General features: G+C 50.0%; 4 protein-coding genes across 4 annotated transcripts; 2 read left to right on the top strand and 2 right to left on the bottom strand.

The window, feature by feature from the left end:
- Nucleotides 1-1,052: 1,052 nt before the first annotated feature.
- On the bottom strand, nt 1,053-4,679 carry TGME49_268910 (signal peptidase I protein). The gene is made up of 4 exons (XM_002365543.1): nt 4,549-4,679; nt 3,332-3,556; nt 2,579-2,867; nt 1,053-1,764 (listed from the first exon to the last, which is right to left on the bottom strand). The coding sequence occupies exons 2-4, from the start codon at nt 3,536-3,538 to the stop codon at nt 1,613-1,615; spliced, it is 648 nt and encodes a 215-aa protein (XP_002365584.1). The 5' UTR covers nt 3,539-3,556; nt 4,549-4,679; the 3' UTR covers nt 1,053-1,612.
- A 579-nt stretch (nt 4,680-5,258) lies between these two features.
- On the bottom strand, nt 5,259-7,607 carry TGME49_268920 (inositol polyphosphate kinase). The gene is made up of 2 exons (XM_002365544.2): nt 6,490-7,607; nt 5,259-6,137 (listed from the first exon to the last, which is right to left on the bottom strand). The coding sequence occupies exons 1-2, from the start codon at nt 7,292-7,294 to the stop codon at nt 5,557-5,559; spliced, it is 1,386 nt and encodes a 461-aa protein (XP_002365585.1). The 5' UTR covers nt 7,295-7,607; the 3' UTR covers nt 5,259-5,556.
- A 1,494-nt stretch (nt 7,608-9,101) lies between these two features.
- TGME49_268930 (hypothetical protein) lies at nt 9,102-11,290 on the top strand (the record flags this gene model as incomplete). Its single annotated transcript, XM_018781523.1, has 3 exons — nt 9,102-9,225; nt 9,573-10,819; nt 10,994-11,290. 3 exons carry the CDS (start codon nt 9,102-9,104, stop codon nt 11,288-11,290), a joined length of 1,668 nt encoding a protein of 555 aa, XP_018636559.1.
- A 4,618-nt stretch (nt 11,291-15,908) lies between these two features.
- On the top strand, nt 15,909-17,625 carry TGME49_268940 (hypothetical protein; the record flags this gene model as incomplete). Its single annotated transcript, XM_002365546.1, has 4 exons — nt 15,909-15,993; nt 16,592-16,748; nt 16,979-17,042; nt 17,521-17,625. The coding sequence occupies 4 exons, from the start codon at nt 15,909-15,911 to the stop codon at nt 17,623-17,625; spliced, it is 411 nt and encodes a 136-aa protein (XP_002365587.1).
- Between the last annotated feature and the right edge of the window lie 570 nt (nt 17,626-18,195).

The raw sequence follows: 18,195 nt of genomic DNA, 5'->3' as shown, positions 1-18,195 counted from the left end.
GACGCGAGTCTTTGGAATGCTTGTTTGTTGAGAGTCTCTTTTTGGGGAAACCATTCATGTACATGCGCGGCAAGGCAAGTGCTGTCCGCACTCGCGATTCCGTGACCGTTGTTGCTTCCTGAATTATTGTCGCTGTCGTTGTTCCTTTGTTCTCTTCTCGTGTTCTAGTCCATCTTCAACCCTTTTCTCTTGAACAGTTGAAGACATGATGTACTGTCCAATCTTTTGTCGCCAGATTGTGCGTCAGGCTGTGCTCTTGTTAGGCGTCGGCGCCCTTCTCCACACGCTTCCTCTAACGGCTCAGACAACACTTCAACACCAAGGCGGCACTGCTAGTGTAGTTGTGCATGTGCCGCCACAGCTTTCTGGTGCTGCTGCGGGTCGGTCACTGCAGGCTGTTAACACGAACTCCGGAACCCCCAGTGGGCAGCCCACCGCCTTGCGCGGTGCTGGTAGCTCCACGGAACAACAAAGAGCGCCCTATGACACTTTCACGAATGCAATGGTCGATATGTACGCTGCCTGGTATGATGCGTATCTGCAGAATGCCGCCAACGCATCTGCGTATCCCGTGTACCCCCCAGGACATTTTCCCGGAGGGGTAGGAGGCTGGCCATATGCGGGAGCACCACCTTTGCCACTGTTTCAGACACCACCTGCCGGCTCGCCGCCCCCTTATTCTTATGGTTATCCAGTTATCTTTAATGGTGCCCGGTTGATCTGAATGATACTGGGGATACAAGTCAAAACCTCGTCAACCCTCCAGTACCTCATGAGCATGTGTTTATGATGGGGACGAGGCCTCCACTCAAATGTCACGTAGCACGATGCAAGGACAGATATTATCCGGATCTGGCTATCAGTGGAGATTATGGAAACCTCAGAGGATCATTCGTGGCGCGAATGGCGACAGGGAGAGGCGAACCGTTTTCAGGGACTTGCACAACGTATCTGTGCCTGTGAAAATGCCGCAGTCGCGGCTCAACTGGCAGCAGTGTGTGCGCACTGGAACAAGAGTTTGTTCGGCGCCGGCAGAAAGGTGCCCAAGCAAGATGATATCGCTGGATGACTGGGAAGATCTCCGCGATCCCAAAGCGTACCAAGCCAATTTTAACCTTCTTGCCTGTGCGTCCTATTTGGTCCAGTGGTATACCGAGAAGAGGAAAGGCAGCTTTTGATTACGGGCGTATTTTGGAACATATCGCGTGCGGCTGAGGAACTACACGCGGAACGTACCAAATGCCTCATGCGCAAGGCAAGAAGCCTTTCACGCGCGAGTGATGCTGATTGTTATAACAAACTGCTTTTTTGCCGGAGTAGCAGAGGGTCATGATGCGCAATGTGGCATTTATTTTTCCTGCCCACAGATGCACGTTTGCAGTCATTTATAAGCAATCACGTACTCTGCACACGCATATATAGTTGGGTGTACCAGTATAAATACACATGCATGTATTTAAATGCAGGTGCAAGGGTTGATCTTCGTATACAGATTTCATTTCCCTGTATTGATGTCATGAAACAAATCCAAAGCTTCGTGGCAGCTATGACATAGTTGAGCGTCCCTGTTTAGCGGAGGTTGACGGCCGACAACATTTCGGCTCAACTTCACTCAGGAACTGCCGAGTGTCGCGATAATGCGAGTTCCGTTCATCGAAGGCGGCGCAAGAGGCAGAAACTTCAGCGGCCACAGACTGAACATCGCAGTCCCGATGATGGAACCTTGGCTGACGCAACCGTAAGTGCGACTGTCAAGCGACGCCTCTGCACAGTACCAGAAACCGACCACAGGACAGGCACGTGACATGAACACACCTCGCTGAGTTTGGTCGCCGGTTGCATGCATATTCATCCAGGCAGCCCGCATATATTACCAGTTAGCGATCACGTGAAACAGTAGAGTCCTCTATTGCATGCAGCACGAGACAACGCCGACGCCATGTTTCATCCATAAGAACAGGGTCTGATTCGAAGCATACACTAGCTGCCCGTTAAAACAAAGGCAAGCGGGCGGGCAGAATTCACAAATGTGCAATGACCACTGAACACGAAGTATGACAAATCATTCGAGGCATAATCCCTGGCAAAAACTAGTTGATATTGCGTCAAGACTACAGCAAGTCGTGGTTGCTCACTACTCTTCTACAGAAACCCCTGCGGAGGTGAAATGCAGTGTTTTAACCGGAGTGCCGACGCATCTGAACTGCAACCACTTGGAGCCAAATGAAAAGGCTGACCACATTCCACGGCCGACGAACGACAGATCCACATATATAAACAAGGATGATTATGCATGCGTAGTCGCGGAAGTGCACTGAATAGGGACCACAACGGTCATCGAAATATCTTGAGGGGTGTTGATGTTCAATCTATTTCCGTCTTCGAACGCACATATTTAGACGAGGAATAAGCATAGGGATAGGGCTGGCTCCGATATGCCGTTACACCGGCCACCTACTGGGGGTGGACGGCAATCCCCGCAGAAGCGAAACACTCTTTTCGACGACTCCCGTCGCTTCTGTTGATGAGCGAGCGTGGGGTGCAGTTTTTGCTCCGGTCGCGTCTCACTCGAACCTACCGCCGTTGTCGCCTTGAACCCAAACGTGGCCAGGAGGAACAAGAACGGGTTCGTACGCGACGAAACGCTGTTCAGGTCTTGCAACTTCGAGCACGTCGCCTGGCAACCCGATGATTCGCTTGCACACGACTCCATCACCGTCTGGCGGAATCAACAAAACGATGCTGCCCCGCTCAAACTGCGGGTGTCCACTGAACAGAGAACTGTCGTAAAGTCGTCGACGGAGTTTTTCCACGACGAGGAGACCACCAGCGGCTGGAAGCGTCGGCTCCATCGATCGGCCACGAGTCTGCGGAAACCAAAGGGGTACGCATGGGTCGACGCAGCGCGGCCAGACATGGAGAAGGCCGCGTTTACAAAGTTCAGACACAACGCGGTGTGATAGTTCCACAAGAGAAAGGGTGTACGAAGACTACTCCAGTTAAGTGGGTGGTAGCCATTTGGAAGCCGTCATTAACGTGTACGGACAACTAGGCGCCAGCGCTCTCTCTCTTGAGATGCTGCGAACGGAAACACGGACGTCTCGGTGCTTATACCCCGGAAACGTAAATTATCTTCTTGCCCGACGGACGCACCTACACAAGCCGAAGCATGTTTATGTTGACGCATACAGCTGCACTGCAGTTCTGTTCTGCAGCTAAAATGTATCTGGAAGTGACCTCATGTGGAAAGGGGGAGGCGATCCATAAAGAAGCCAGAGGCATGAAGAAGAATGTCACAAAGGGGTTTGACGCACTGTGAGACGAGTCTCACCTGCTCGATCCAGACGAGGTACGCTTGACAAAGGGAGCAGAGGGAGACGGCAACTGCCCAGCGAGAAACGACGTAGAAGACGCTGGATGCATCCTGCAGAAGAAGCGAGATCTCTGAGTTGGAAGGAACTCCGCGTTGCTTCCGGGGAGAAACCAACCAAGCGGGCCGAGGAACCCTCCTCAAGTATCGCGTCAGCTGCCGCCACATTTCTTTCTCCTTTTCGCGCTGAGAAAAGCCAAATTGTTAAAGACGGAAGAGTCCATCAAACATTTCATAGATCGCTGTTCCGGCCTCTGCTTGAGTGGGATAGATCACGCAAGAACTCCGCCCAGAACAAAGTGATCGCGCACCTCGAGAAAAAAGGAGTCTCTGCATGTCGCCATCGAGAAGAGCGCGACTCAGGGATCGACGCGGTCTACGTTTGCTCCCTAACACATCCGCGGAGAAGGAATCAAGTTACACACAAACTATTGGCGTCTTTCCACGCTTTGACTGTTTAAAACGCCTTGTGGCTCGGCGCGTGCTCACGCCGTAGACAGGGAGCGAAGGACCCAAAAACGAGGAGCGCGACACAGAGTACGCGGGAAGTGAAGAAAGAAACTTTGGACAACTGCCACTGACTAGTGGCCGCAGAGAAAGGGTCCGTTGGAACTACAAACGTAAAAATCAGAGGCGCTTGCCACAGTTTAACCATTCTCGTCCGCTGTTTAAGAGTGCCCTGCATAAGTGTCGTTATCCGGCGCTTCGCGACCTACACATATTTGCTCGGTCATGAGAGACGAAGGTCGCGCAGCCAATTTAAGACACTCGAAGACGGGCGACAGTGCAAGACACGGAGTAGAAAGTCGAAATGAACAGCACACGACTTTGCGGTTACAGAAGTAACTGGAAAACGAATTTGTATGGTAGCCGCAGGGTCGCGGACGACCGAGCTTCCGCGCTTATAAGGCAAAGTGCGGTACATCGAAATTCGGTAATCTAATCGTCTAAGGGAAGAGACGCGAAGCAACTCCTCGTTTTTCACACCGAAACCGCGAGAACGCGACTTGCAACACGGCAAAACTCTGCTTGCCTTTCGCGCCCCACCGGCGAAAAGGAAGAGACCTTCATTCTGGCGACCGTCCAGTTCTGTGCAGAGATCCCGTACGAACGGAAAGTTGTGAGAGATTGCTGCAGAAAAAGGACTCGCTTTGTTTTTTCGTTGAAATATCGCCTACTGAGAAGCGTTCGCATGTGTCTTCCGAGACCTGTGTGCATGCACGATCTACTGGTCCGGTCACGCAATCGCAGTTTTACAAATACGTCGAACTTGCATATGGTACGTTTTTCAACATAGGACCACTGAAAATCAATAGAGATCTTCTTCAGAGGTAATTCACTGCAGTTTTTGCCGATTACATATGGCGCTACAGGTAATTATCAACAAATACGTCTCCCTACTGGGTACCGCGCATGCAAAAATGCAGGTGTTTTGGTCACTTGGGAAGAGGAGTTTACACGTTTGGGATTTATGGGTCGTACCCGGCTACAGTAGAGTTCGAGGGGAATTTATGGAGACGGACGACACTACCGAGAGTTGTTCTAGCAAGGCAGGGCCTTTTTTGTGTGTTCTGGTTTCATCTAGAGTCTCAGGTCCGCGTTGATCAGCTGTGCAAGTGCGTTGACTACGTTGTCTTCACTAACAAGCGGCATCTGGTCGGTCCTGGCGTTTTATGAGTTGGCCACAGACAGATGTGTTATGCGTTCTCTAGCAACAATCACTAGCTCACTCAAATTAGTGACTAGCCACTTTGTGTTGTATAAAAAAATCAAAGGGGGGAGTGACCTACAACAGTGTGACAAAATTGCTCCGCCTCCCGCCGAGAGAGCGCTTGCAGGCACGAAAAATCGCTCGTGGGGTACCCCGGAGCGTCGCTTTCTTGTTTTTTTGCAACCTGACTGCTCGACACAAGAGAGAACTTCTTGAAATTATTCAAAAGATATTGGGGGAGAAGTGCGCTTTGGAAACCGTCTGCGCGTCACCGAGACCTTCAGCAAAAAAATGCGTTCCTGCGGACGTGTGGAGCAACAAGACCCTGCCTGCACCGCATTTCTAGGGGAGCAGGTGAGATGTTCCCTTCGGGGTACAATGACACAAACAAAGCTTGAGCAATGGACAAAAACTGGTGATACATGTATACCGACTCGTTGTACATTTCTGCTTCTGAACGCTGCGTCGGCACTTATTATTCCCTTTCCTCTAGAAAAAAATGGTCCTTTGACGCGGAGCTCGCGGCGGCCTGCCGCAGTGCGTTTTGAAGGTGCCTCAGCCCGAAGAGGAGTCCAGCCAGATCGGGGTTCTCAGGCATGATTGTCACATGAGCGAAATCGACCAGTTTCACTTGCGGCCTTGCGGATCGCGCGTCCACCCCGCCACCTACATTCGAGCTGTCTGCCGCGGCTATAGCGTCGTAGGCGAGCAGAACGCTGCTCCCGTAGAAATTCGCAATCGTGAACTGCTCAAGCACCGACTCAAGTTCCCCAAGCTGGCACAACAGCGAGGCGGCAACGTCCTTTCTAAGAGTTTCCACGCCCACGAAACTGAGAAACGACTTGAGGAGTGCCACAAAATCTTCGAGCGTCTTCGGATGCCGGTAGTTCTTTGCTGCTCGAGACCCGCCATCAACTGTCACCACGGTTCCGTCCTCGCGTTGGGCAGAAAGGCCGCAAAACGCCATGCCTAGTGACGCACTCCCGCGTTCCTCTGCATACCTTTTGGCTCGCGCACGCTTTTCGGGCGAAGCCTTATCGCTGTAGGTCCGGGTGCCTGGCAAACGGAAACATGCACATGCATGCGCTTCGGTTAAACAGCCACTTTGTGTCACTTTGGAAAGATTAGCGAACAGTGAGTTTTGACGCCCTGCGGAAACGTTCATCTTCACGACCGGATCGCGGCCCCTGTCAGCAGGTGCAGTGGGATAGAGTACCGCGTTTCTGTTTACCACCGCGTACCAAATTCTCGACGTGCTGGCGTACGTAACAGCCACTCTTAGTACACCGAAACAGGCGGACCACCTTTCTGAGCCTCAACGCAAACGAAGACCCACGATAAACTATCTTCAACAACGCCATGTTGAGGACACGAATAAAACTGCAGTCACCGTCGCGTTGTTGCCTACCCATTTTCAGATCTATAATAACAGGCCGTCGCATGCCCTGGAGAATGTTAGCGAGGACGAGAATCCCTCGTTTCCGCCCATCACCGCGGAGTTTGGCTTTTGCAGTGTCAGTTGATTCATCTGGGACTCCACCTGAAACTTCCTCAGTAGCGAACGAGGTACAAACGGCGTCAGGAATCCACGGTTTCAGAGCTCGCGCCTGTCTCTCTACCACTTTTGCGTTCCCGGTCCATTCCTTCTCCAGAGAAGCACGTTCGGAGAAGTGAGAAGCGTCTTCCGTTTCCTCTGAGTTGTGTGAGCACGCAATTCCAAATTCCCTGTCAGTGGAAACCCGACGCTGGCGAGGGGATTGCTCATTAGCGCCCGAAGTTTCACCGGAAAACCGTGCAGTCGCGAGTGACCACGATGGCTTTTCGTTCCTGCACATTGCCTGGTTTTGTGAGCGGTCACACAAGTGACTTTCGATGGAGACACTACCGTTTTCCTCGTGACAGATACTCGGATGTTGGGCAAGAGGCGTGCCAGCAAGACCGTAGAGCCAACGATAGAAAACTATCTCACCGGGGTTGGTCCACTTCGTGACGTGCAACCCGTCCCGTGAGAACTGGAAATTCTTCGAATGGCCTCCTGCTAGGATTGCATGCAAATTGCCTGGTTCGGCTTCGCTTTCTGTAGGCCAAGTCCTAGCATGACTACATCTAGCAGCGACGTGACCACCAGGAAGAGCAGAGATCGACGCGTGTACTCCGGGGCCTGGCAAAAACGCTGGCCTAGAGACTGACGGTTCAGCTGTTGGATCTTCCATGGCAATCGCCCAAAATAGAAGTCCAACACTGAAACTATTGCAGCCTGAATCACGACATTTGGGGAAAAGGATATTCAACGGCCGCAACCAAATAAGAGGCACACATCTGCGCCAATCCGGCACACGGGACGGGAGCGGTTACGGAGCGGACTCGCGCATCTCCTTCGACGAGACATAAATGGGGAAAGACAAAGGAGCATGGATCGCTGCTCTTGCTGACCTTCCATGTCCCCCAAAAAGACGGGGAACTGGGGTCTGAAATGTCTATGAAGTCTCACTTAGCCCTGTTGTCGTGGAAGCAGCGGCACATCTGCCGCTGGCGTTGATACTCGAGCGTGTGCCTAGCACCACTGCATGCGCTTCAGAGGAGACGAAGAAAAACATTACCTTCCCGTAGTTCTACCTTTTTCACGTCTGATTCTCGGAAAAATACATGAGATTTCATTCTTTGATCTCACACAAACGAGCGGGTTTAACAGTGTGGACTCCCCTCGACTTCAGCATCCCTGTTATCGACTGCTGCACATCGGGTGCTGATGCGCAATGCCGATATCTTTGAGAGGACAGCAACCGGAGAAGTGATTTCCAAAAGTGTGCTACTCAAACCTTTACTTTGTCGGTAAAGAAACGCAACAGGTACCTAGTAATGCCGTTCCAGCAGCTGCGAAGAAGACCGTGGCGAAGGAGTTTTGCACGGGATGTCACAGACGCTGTGCTCGGCGTGGTCAAAGTGTCGACACAGAGCAATGCATCACAGCTCTACGGGACAGTGAAGTCGGAATTGTTTGATATCCCCAATTCTTTTTCGATAATGCGTCACGGTGGAGAATCGGTGTAGTCCGCGAGGTAGACACCCAGCAAAATAATTCGCTCTGTTGCCGGGACTGTCGCCTTTCTTTGATAGCCCGTTCGACAAGCAGTTCTCTACCATGACCTAGATTGTGACCAGCCTCCTTTCTTTTCTTAGCACACCGCTGCTATGGTGTTGACACACTTCGTCCTACATCTCCGTAGACACGGGAAAACCAGAACGAATCTGGGTGATCCGCTATGCTGAACAAGCACAGGTCCGCTTCCACGATTGTCCTACAGTTTTAGTTATTTTGTGCCTCTAAGGTCGTCTGGTACTCAATGGCAGCAGCGTTTTTCAGACCAGACACAGCAGCTAACAGACTCGTGTAATACACCTCGAGATGTTTGGGTATTCCACGTAGTCTGCCGCTCACGCTCCCTCAGACAACGGCACAACTCACCGAAGAAAACGATAATCGATTGAGCTTTTTGAGTTCTTGCACCGATAGATTTCTTTATGAGTGAATTATAACGTTGTTGTCTAATTTAGTGCTGTTAAGGTAGACAGTGACCAGACCACCACCTTCACGAAAGCGCTGCAGCCGCTCTCTCGCCTTTTCTCTGCCTCCCACGGGACGGCACACAAGAGACTGCATGTATTGTCAGTGAGGCAAGCGTCGCGTATGCAGAGAATAATCAATTACAGACGCCATCGAGTTCACCCTGGAGTGTACCCACAGGGAGCAAGACAGTAAAAGCTCGCTGTCTTGCGTTTTTACAGCCACGGGCTGCTTTGCTGTTTCGATATAGGCGTAGAAGGACGATGTAAAAGTCGCCTTTGGTCTTGCCCTTCATAAGGAAATCGTTTGAGTTTTTGCCAAAATCGTGCAGTGTCGGTGTGAAAAAGTTAATATCGGTCTCTCTGTTTCCGTATCGTTTGGGCTTACATGCGTGCTGTTCTAACAAGCAGCAGGACCACATTGGACTTCCTCACTCACGAAAGCGTGCATCCGATATGGTTGACTTTATTCGAAACCACACATATGACCTTCACTGGCCACCTCCATTGCTTCGCGGGAAAACGCTGCGCGTTGCAGTCTCGCTGTTATTTGTGCTTCACAACGTCAGCGCCAACACAGGTAAGGAGCCGCGCCACTGCTACAAAGTGCCGTCTGCCTGCTCTCCATTTGACTCAAAATGTCTCTATTATTCTCCATCGCTTTTGATGTGTCCCTTGCAAGCAGAAGCTCTGGGGGAAAGGTGCAGCAGAGGAAATAGAGCTTCCGTGGACGTAAAATTTCCGGAACATTTTAAGCGACGGTGCCTCTGAGACGTGCATTTCATGAAACATTTCATGCAACAGTCACTGAACAGTTGAAACTTACCCGTTCGTGAGTACATCATGTGTAGTGGGCGTGTCTTTGGTCTAATGTAGTTGTGTGCAGGTGTTGTATTTTTTGTGCTCCTAAACTGCGGTCTTCTTCAGCCGTTCCCCGGTGCGGCCAGACTGCAGCGACGTCTCCAGTTTCCGTCCGTCACCTTGGTGAAGAAGATTCGTCTGTATATACCAATCTGATGGATTCGGTAAGCGTCCCGCCGTCTGTGGGACAAACCGTGGATGCAGAGTCCAGTTTGAAGAAGCTGCTAGACTGGGAACGCGTGCAACAAACGATTCAAGACATTGCCTCAGTCAGTGATCTCCCCAATAGCGTTGAGAATGCGGCATTATATGGGATTCTACACGACAAGCTGGAACGACTGCGAGAACGACTGGCAGAGGGCTTCCAGGGATCCTACAACTTTGCGAGTGCCACTGTGCCAGTCTCAAAGGTACTGTGTAGCGAGCAACCAAATGCTCGCGGATGTACCAATGACGTCAGCAGCGGAACGCAAGGCTCGCTGATTCAGCAGGCGTCAAGCGCCTCTTTCGTTGGGCGTGTAAGTGGCCTCTCCGACGCCGACGCTTCCCTCAATCTTCCATTCGAGGGACTGGTAACTTCACTACCTGTTCAAATTCAAGAACAGATACAAAAGAACCTTCAGATTGAGCAGGCCATCTTAGAGCACAAGCTGCTCATGCAGCAGCTGGCCTTAAACAAGCAGATTGAGGAGTTTCGGAAGGACGTCGCCTTTGAGGAGTGGCTGGATTTCTGGAATCAGTTGGGACCCCAGGTTTATGACCAGCCGGTACCCGAAGACACCACAGACGATACTGAGGCATCCGAATTGCTAGAAAGACTTGCGTCTCGGTACCCACAACTCTTCGAAGACCAAACGTTTACGACACTACCGAGCCACAAACCTCCGCTAACAATACAAAATACACCTCTGTTTGCAGCAGGAGGAACACAAAGCACGAATTATGGAAGACCAACGGAAGATAGACGCTCTGCACTCAGCGCCCCTGCCCAGCCTCAAACATACCGGCAACCTCCTCCACCACAGGCACAGAGCATAGAGTACAGTAATGTTCAGATGCCTTTGGCGCAGGTTGCGTACTCGGAATCGCGGCAAGAAGTTCCGAGCACGTTGGAAAAGCGATTGATCTCCGCCACAACTACGGCTACGACCTCTGTCAACCAGTCGCAATATATAGGGCGGTTTGTGCAGCAACCTGAGGCCGGACCAGATTTGAGGACGACTAGAGGCCAATTTGAATTCCAGCCCTCATCTTCTTTGTCCCAGACCGTGACAGTTCAGACGCCCAGAGCAGTCGAGGACACGTCGCTCAAGGTGCGTGTACCCACAGAGAGGACAACCAAACAAGTGTTACTCGATTCACAGCTTGGATGGTTTTGGAAAGAATTACTGCAAAGCGTTGTGGTGGTAGCGACCTCTCTAGCACAACTGGTATGTCCGAATTTACCAAGACATTGGCTGTTTGGTGGTCCTGGTGGTCCTTTGCAGGCTATGGCGTACACTGACAAGAAGGTACCGTCTGCTCATCCGACGCCAACTCTCCGCGGAATATTCTCAAACACGGGACCGGCTACCGACAAAACGATTGTTGACCCTCAGCTCGATCAGAACAGCATGATGGTGCCATCTGTCGGTGCTGGCGCGGCTGGTTTGCTAGACAGTCCCATTTTTGGGCGTCACTCCACAAGTTTTTCCAGAGAGAAAGAAAATACTGCACGGCAAGAGATATCGGGAAGCGGACCGTTCTTGAATCTCATTACAACGCTGCGGGACATGTTGACTTGACTGAAAAAATGCCTGAAGAGAGAGCAGAGACTCATAATTCTCTAATTCCCAGGGTTCCAAGGAACCATAGTGTGCCCATTGTACTTGAATCTATACCGTAAGAATTGCTTTGTCCTGAAAACTGTGCTGTATGTTCTAGAGAGTAAAGGGTCAACCCGCTTCAGTGAAAGATGCTGTGAGAGCGCCATAAAACATGAGGCATGAATACGGCTGACCAGTTGACCAACGTAGGGTTTGTTCGCGCCGTGCTTTCCCACTGTCAATAAGTCACGGGGAACTGACAACTTACGATAACCGTGTAAGAGAACCAGGTGTCTCGTTCGGGGCGCATGCTGCGGTAGACAGTTCCACTGCTGTGCAGCAAATCGTGCGTTTCTGCTGCAGATGAATCCAGTGAGTGATTTGTCTTTTCTCTGATAACTTCTTTCGCTTTTATAGATTCTATTCCATGGAGAACTAGCGGCACGACGCTTCGAAGAAAACAGCAAGGCAAGAAGCTAATCTGGCGCAGCTGTCGGAACATACCCAGGGGCTGCAACCCGATAACCGCTGCAGGGGAAAGAGGGCGTGGGGTACCCGTGACACAACATCTGCTCCCAATACGGAAGAGATTTTCTCACCAGCCAGCCATTTCAGAGAAGCTGCGGTTTTGGAAACATAGGTTGCGCAGATGAGAAGAGCCAGGGGCAAGATGGGATGTGGTCTTACTGCGATGCAACTGATGCGGAATGTAAATGCAGGCAGCGCGTTAGTTGGTAGAGGAATGACACTCTTGTGGCAAGGATAGAGTTTCCGCTTTCCCCTGGAACAGCACTACCTTTTTTTCGCCGTTGCTTCTCTATGAGAGCATACCTGTCCAAGAAAACAGTCGTTATTTAACCATCTCTTCATAGACGAGTACTAACCGAGAGAGGGACGTACGGCTTTGACCGTTTACTGTAGCTTATAGGGTGTGGAAAAATATTGGTCGAAAATGTAAGAATGAAGACTCTTCACAGTTAGACTGTCTATTCCGGTACTTCCATGTGCTGCCGCAAGAGCAAGAGCGTACATGCTTCGCCATACGCGATGCTTACAGACACCCATGTTTTTCTGCAGACTATCACATACACTGCCAACAAAATAGACAACACAGTCGATTTCTTTCAGTGACGGCAGTGTTTTCTAATCAATTTGACGTCAGATCAGACATTTCTGTAGAATGTAGAGAGAGTTCTTTCTGTTTGTTGCCTTTCCCCACCAGCAGCGGATCTGCTGAGGGAAGAGAGAAGCGATGGCATGCAGCCCTAGGGCCCTATCTTTTGTGTCTCGCCTGCTTGGTCTACAGAAGCATCAGAAGTGGCAGGTGTACACATTTGTTTGTCGTCAACTCGCGATACACCCTGTATCTTGGGTTTCTAAGAAGAGCGCCTCCTTCTCCATGAACGGACTCCCACAATGCGCTAGCTTCCACAATGGCATGAAACGTACCTTCGACCGAATTCTATGTCAGGCGTCTCCGTTACTGTTCGCAGATTACTCCAAGAAATAACCGCAAGCACTGCGTGTTTTGTTCCCTTTGCAATTCCATTCCAACTAACGAAGAGTGACTTCACACTGCCATCGTCAACAAACAGGTTTCACCATCTAGCAGCATGCCCGAAGGCACCCTGCGGAAAGCGGCAGTCTTGCAACGCTTCGTCAACGAAAAACTGCTAAAGCTCTGCGGCAGTATTTATTCGCGAATGAGATCGCAACGTGGATATCTGTTGGACGAGTGGAAGAAACGTCTTTCTTGTTTTCGTCCTGAGTGTGCTTCTCGGCGCACATCGATCGACTGCTCAGAAATCGAAGCTCTAGCCCCATGCTATGAGTGTGTATCGGCGTAGAGTTCTCGATGGCTGCCAGAGTGGCTGCAAAACAGCAGTAAAACTGTAGAGGCAGCGCTTGTTTCAAAACTGACTATTCCTGATAAATTAAAGCCAAGTTGTCGGTCGGACAGGAACGTTGTTTTGCTATTGTTTCGCGTTTGCGTGTAGCTTCCACGGGAGGGGGCAGAGCACCTTTCCGTTGGAGGTCAGCGCTCAGTAGACTTTCGGGGCATTGTTTGGTTTTTCCTGCAACCGCACACACCAAATTGTTTCCCCAGAGACAGGGATTCCCGTAGCTGATCATTACAACAATTTACAGTCGTCGAAAAGCGTCAGTTTCTCAGCCAAGATGAAAGACCTTCAGGCAGGAGATATGCCACCGAGCCTCATTTGTCAGAGTCAAAAGCCAGAGAATGGAGGGCGACCAGCCCCACGCCTGCCCCTCGAAGAGTGGCAATGGAAAGCTATCGAAGCGGGTGACTATGCCCTACTGAAAAAATATGACACGGGCGTCACAGACGTAGATCAGGTGGGCTACACATATATGGATAAACGTACAGATGTATGTATACATGCATGCTGCGCAAACTGTATGCTTCGACAGAATAGGAAGTCATAGAGTTGGTAAAAATGGGTCGAGGGCTAGTTAATACGGAACTCGCGTTAGAACTATTGTAACCCATCAGCGAAAAACCGTAGGTAGCTTCGACTGCGTCAGAGTGACAAGCCTGTTGAAGCAGCTGTCAACCTTTTGCACCTGGCTCATATTCGAGGCATGGCCTTACTTGAAACAAAACGGAAGTGCTTGCAGGTGTTGGAAAACGCAAGTCCAAGACACTATAGCAAATCGAGCTGTGACCACTTTACCTGCAGAAGAGTGATGTGTATGGCACACCGCTCGTTACGCTGATCGACAAATTCATCTTCAAGTCCCCGAACAACGAAAAGGAAAAGTATTTGAGCTGTTTTCGCTGGCTGCTTAAGTAAGAAAGCAGCAAAGGGAAATCAGGTTTCCGAGTGTAGAGTCTTCACGTTTAACGTCACTACACGAAAACGAAGTGCAGAGTGCAATAGATGTACAGGACACGTTCTTCCTGTGACGCACTCTCCATCAATCTAAGCGTGTCCTTGGTTCTATGACTCTACATACACACGGCCCCTACATCAATCACGAGGCACTGGAACGCAAAGAAATTTATGACTTACAGTACAAAATACAGCACGAACCGCTTTGCCCACGGGGAAAGGTTATATCCTTTCTGGAGAGTGTGCAGCGCGTCCTTCACTACACACAACATCTTTGAGCTTTGCACTTTGCACTATACATGAGGGAGTCGGCAGGTGCCTGTAGCGGTGGCTTTTCGCTTAGGTCACTGTTGCCAGCTGGGAGGGCTTTGCTCTACACGGTAATTGGCATGATTGACATCCCCGGACTTGTTCTTTTCCTGTGGTTAGTACACGTTTTTCTTGTCTTCTGTGTGCAATCGAGCATAGGCGAGGAGCAAATCCGCTAACGGTGACCCCAAGCACATGCACTCTTCAGATTTCTTACCAGAAACGCGACAATGAAAATGACAAGACGAAGCGTGTCCTGGCTTCCAAAAAGAATGCTCTCCAGGTATGTGGAACTGGTATGGAGCTGATCCAAGGTGACAGGCTGGGTGGCATGAGTGGAAGCAAATCAAACTACACAAGTCGTTCCCGTAAAGACTGCTAATGAGATTTATCTGCTTTGCGCAAATGTCGGCTGTCAGATTCTGTATGACATCAAGGATTCACTTCCGTCAACTGCAGCCTGGCAACAAGAACGTGAACGCTGCCGAGCTCTAGTCAGCGTCTTCGCTGAACCGAACGGGAAGGTCAGCAAAACGATTACCTTTTTCATAGCACGTTTGACGTCGATCTAACCAAGGTGGCTGCCGCTAGGGAAGGATATAGGAACTTCACAGACGGCTCACACAATTTATTTCAAGCGGAAAGCAAACCCGTGGTTACGAGTACGCAGCTCATTGATATTGAGCTTTTCTAGGGATCATATACCGCTTGTTGCTGTTACTGTATCTCCTCTTACTTCTGTGGGTGGATGTAGTATTTCTCATGGGTGCTCCAATATGACTCAGCGAACCAAGTAGTTGATACTTCTCCACAAATCACGTTATGTCATGGGCGTGCAGGAAGATAGCTTCGAAAAGGTGGTTCTTGACAAGAAGGTCGTGAGCTTTTGGGAAAAAGTGATGATGAACGACGAAACCGCTGACGTGACCGTGATGTGCTGCAACGGAACAGTGAAACTTCATTCCTGTGTACTGAGGACTGCTTCCAAGACAGTGAGCATTCCTCAGATCTTACGCGGAGACAAAGAGGTACACGGGAACGATTCTACTTACTGTCCACATTAAGCTCGTACAAAAAGGAAGCCCATCCGCATATACCAATTAAGCATGCGGAAGATGCACAGGTGTTCCAGTGAACCTCGAGAATCTCCTACGGAAAATTTTCTCTGCGACACCTGGCCACCCATAAGCTTGCCTCCAGTCGCATCGTCAGTTGAGGTTATAACTGCAATACTCGGGGGGTAAGAGGTCTCAAAAGCACATACTCCGACTCCGACTAAGTTTGAAACCACCATGTGGGGACTTCCAGCTTGTTTGCTGAGGCCATTTCTTCTCTCACATCGACGGTACGCACAACTTGTGGATAACCTTCCCATTCAAACCGAGTGCTGTCCATATGTCAAAATAAAGTTCGAGGCAATGTTCACGCACGATATGTTGGAAAAGAAGAACATGGCCATCGACCTCCCCCACATCCAAATTGAGGATTTCCAAAAGTTCAAGAATCTACTCTACACCGGTGAGGAACTGTCCGTTTTCCCCTGCACCCATCAGAATCAGGGTGAGTTCCTGTGACAAACATGCAGGGAAGTTTGCAGGGCTGGCACATGCATGACACTGTTCCCTTGGTTCCTCCTCCATGGAATCTTTCGGTATAAACCTTGCCAGTAAATGCATATATATATATATATATATGTATACATACACATTTGTGCTAGAGTTGTGTAGCTACATCAATATGTGTCCCGACATGAAAGAAAAGTGTGAACAATAGGGTGTGGGAGTTGTTGACTACGCAGCCACTTCAGAGCGCTGGCAAGGAGAACGCTCAGAGACTTCAGCTTTGGTCCGCTGTGCAGGACGACATAGTTCAGTCATTTTTTCTCAGAGTAAAGCACAGATTTACACTGAAATATTGACTGACAGACAAATCGTCTTGCACACACGCTTCATCTGGAGTTAAGCACCCTGTGCACAACTCCAGCTGTCTTTTTCCTGCGTGACACTGCGTATCCCGTGTTTCACATTCATCGAAACACACGTGGTTTGAAGCAGACATAAATAGTATTTGAAAGAGGTGGCTGCACAGATGGTTTCTCTATGCATGTCTCCCCCAGGCTGCTTAGAAGAGGAACCAACTGACGACCAGTTACTGGACTTGTTCGAGTTGGCGGACCACTACCAGGTGCAGCACTTGTGTGAGGTGCTTGCCAACCACATTCACTTGCGACTTTCACCTCAGAACTTCGACCGGTTTTGCCATTTTTCCATTACGTAAGAGGAAATGAAGAAAAATCTCAGCTTCATCTGTTTCCCTGTGCTTGGCACTTAAGCATCAGGTCCTGATTCCATGCCCGTGCAGACGTAGAAATATAGACTGCTAGTTGCAACGCGAAGCACCATACAGATGGGAACTCGTCTCGAGGACGCTAGCGATAAGATTGCCATCTTGCCGACGATGAGCCCCTTTTAATCGTTCCTAATTTTTCGGTGTCTTTCTTCAGTCATTCCAGTGCCCTGCTCCGGCTCCCGTGCTGCATATATGCCGCGTCAAATGAAAGCGTGAAAGTAAGCGCAAAAGTCAATGGGTGCATTTCTCTGAACTCTGTGTATCGTGCACGTGCAGATATTGATTAGGTCGCTGCCACAAACGGCTCTGCCATGTTAAAAGCATTGCCACAGGCCGTATAGCAGGCTCACCTCTAGTACATAATAGTAACACCTGACTCTCTCTGCAGACAAGTGACAACTATTCTGTTCCTCATTCTCTCGCACGCTAGACTGAGAATCGCTCAATCTAGGGCTCTTCATTGAATGCAGTCATCAAAATCTATCAGGTTCTGTTAAGAGAAACGAGCAGCGTTCGACAACCAAGGGTGTCCGCTGCTTATAGAACACCTAGGCTTCAATTACCGGTGTGTCAAGGTAGTGCAGTTAACGCGTCCGGTTTTTTATTGCAAGGATGTTTGGCTCTTACGTCTGAAGGGGTTTGAGCTTCTGAAGAAGGCTATTCAACGACCGTTTGTGAAACGCGTTTCTTCTTCAGGCGCAGTTTACTGGAGGCAAGCTCTCTGAGCCTGTCACGGAGGAGCTAGCTAGGTTCTTCGGTGTTGACGTCAATCCGGCGAAGAAAAGACGCTTTTCTTTATAGACGGAACACAGTTGTTGTCTATTTCGAGAATCCTGGCGCCGACGCGTGGTCCATATTTGCGATTTTAGAAGGAAGACATCGAAACAAGACCTCAGGAAAATTGCCGGTGCAAATGCGTACTCCGTAACTGAGAGTAAACGTGTTTTTTTCTGGGCGTTGGTGTAATGCACACGAAGGCAAAATTGTCCCATAAATGCCTGGTTGCCTTGCACCCTCAGCAGTCTTTGTAGGGGTCCATATGTAGTCCAGTATACGCTTACGCCCGTTGGACTCCCACTCCGTCTTTTTTGTATGCACCTACGCGTGTATCGGTGGTTTTCTCTTTTACCGCTACATGTGTTATCAAAAGCGGAGCGTGTCCGTTGTGGTTATTGCCACCAAGGAATGTTCTGGGATTGTGTGTACAATTGTTTCAACGACATAGTCTCTCTCCAGTCGATGACAAGTGGGTTGTGAGTTCATCTGGCCCCCGTCCGTCTTCGCCGAAGCAGTGAACGTCATGCTGCTTGCAGTTCGTGCTACAGGGGAAATGATGGCCAAGTCAATCTGTTGAGTTTTTTTGTCGAATCT

The sequence above is a fragment of the Toxoplasma gondii genome, chromosome VIII (genome assembly GCF_000006565.2).
Source record: "Toxoplasma gondii ME49 chromosome VIII, whole genome shotgun sequence".
In the NCBI taxonomy this organism is placed as follows: domain Eukaryota; phylum Apicomplexa; class Conoidasida; order Eucoccidiorida; family Sarcocystidae; genus Toxoplasma; species Toxoplasma gondii.
The sequence above is the reverse complement of the archived record's forward strand: the minus strand, read 5'-3'. Positions and strand labels throughout refer to the sequence as shown.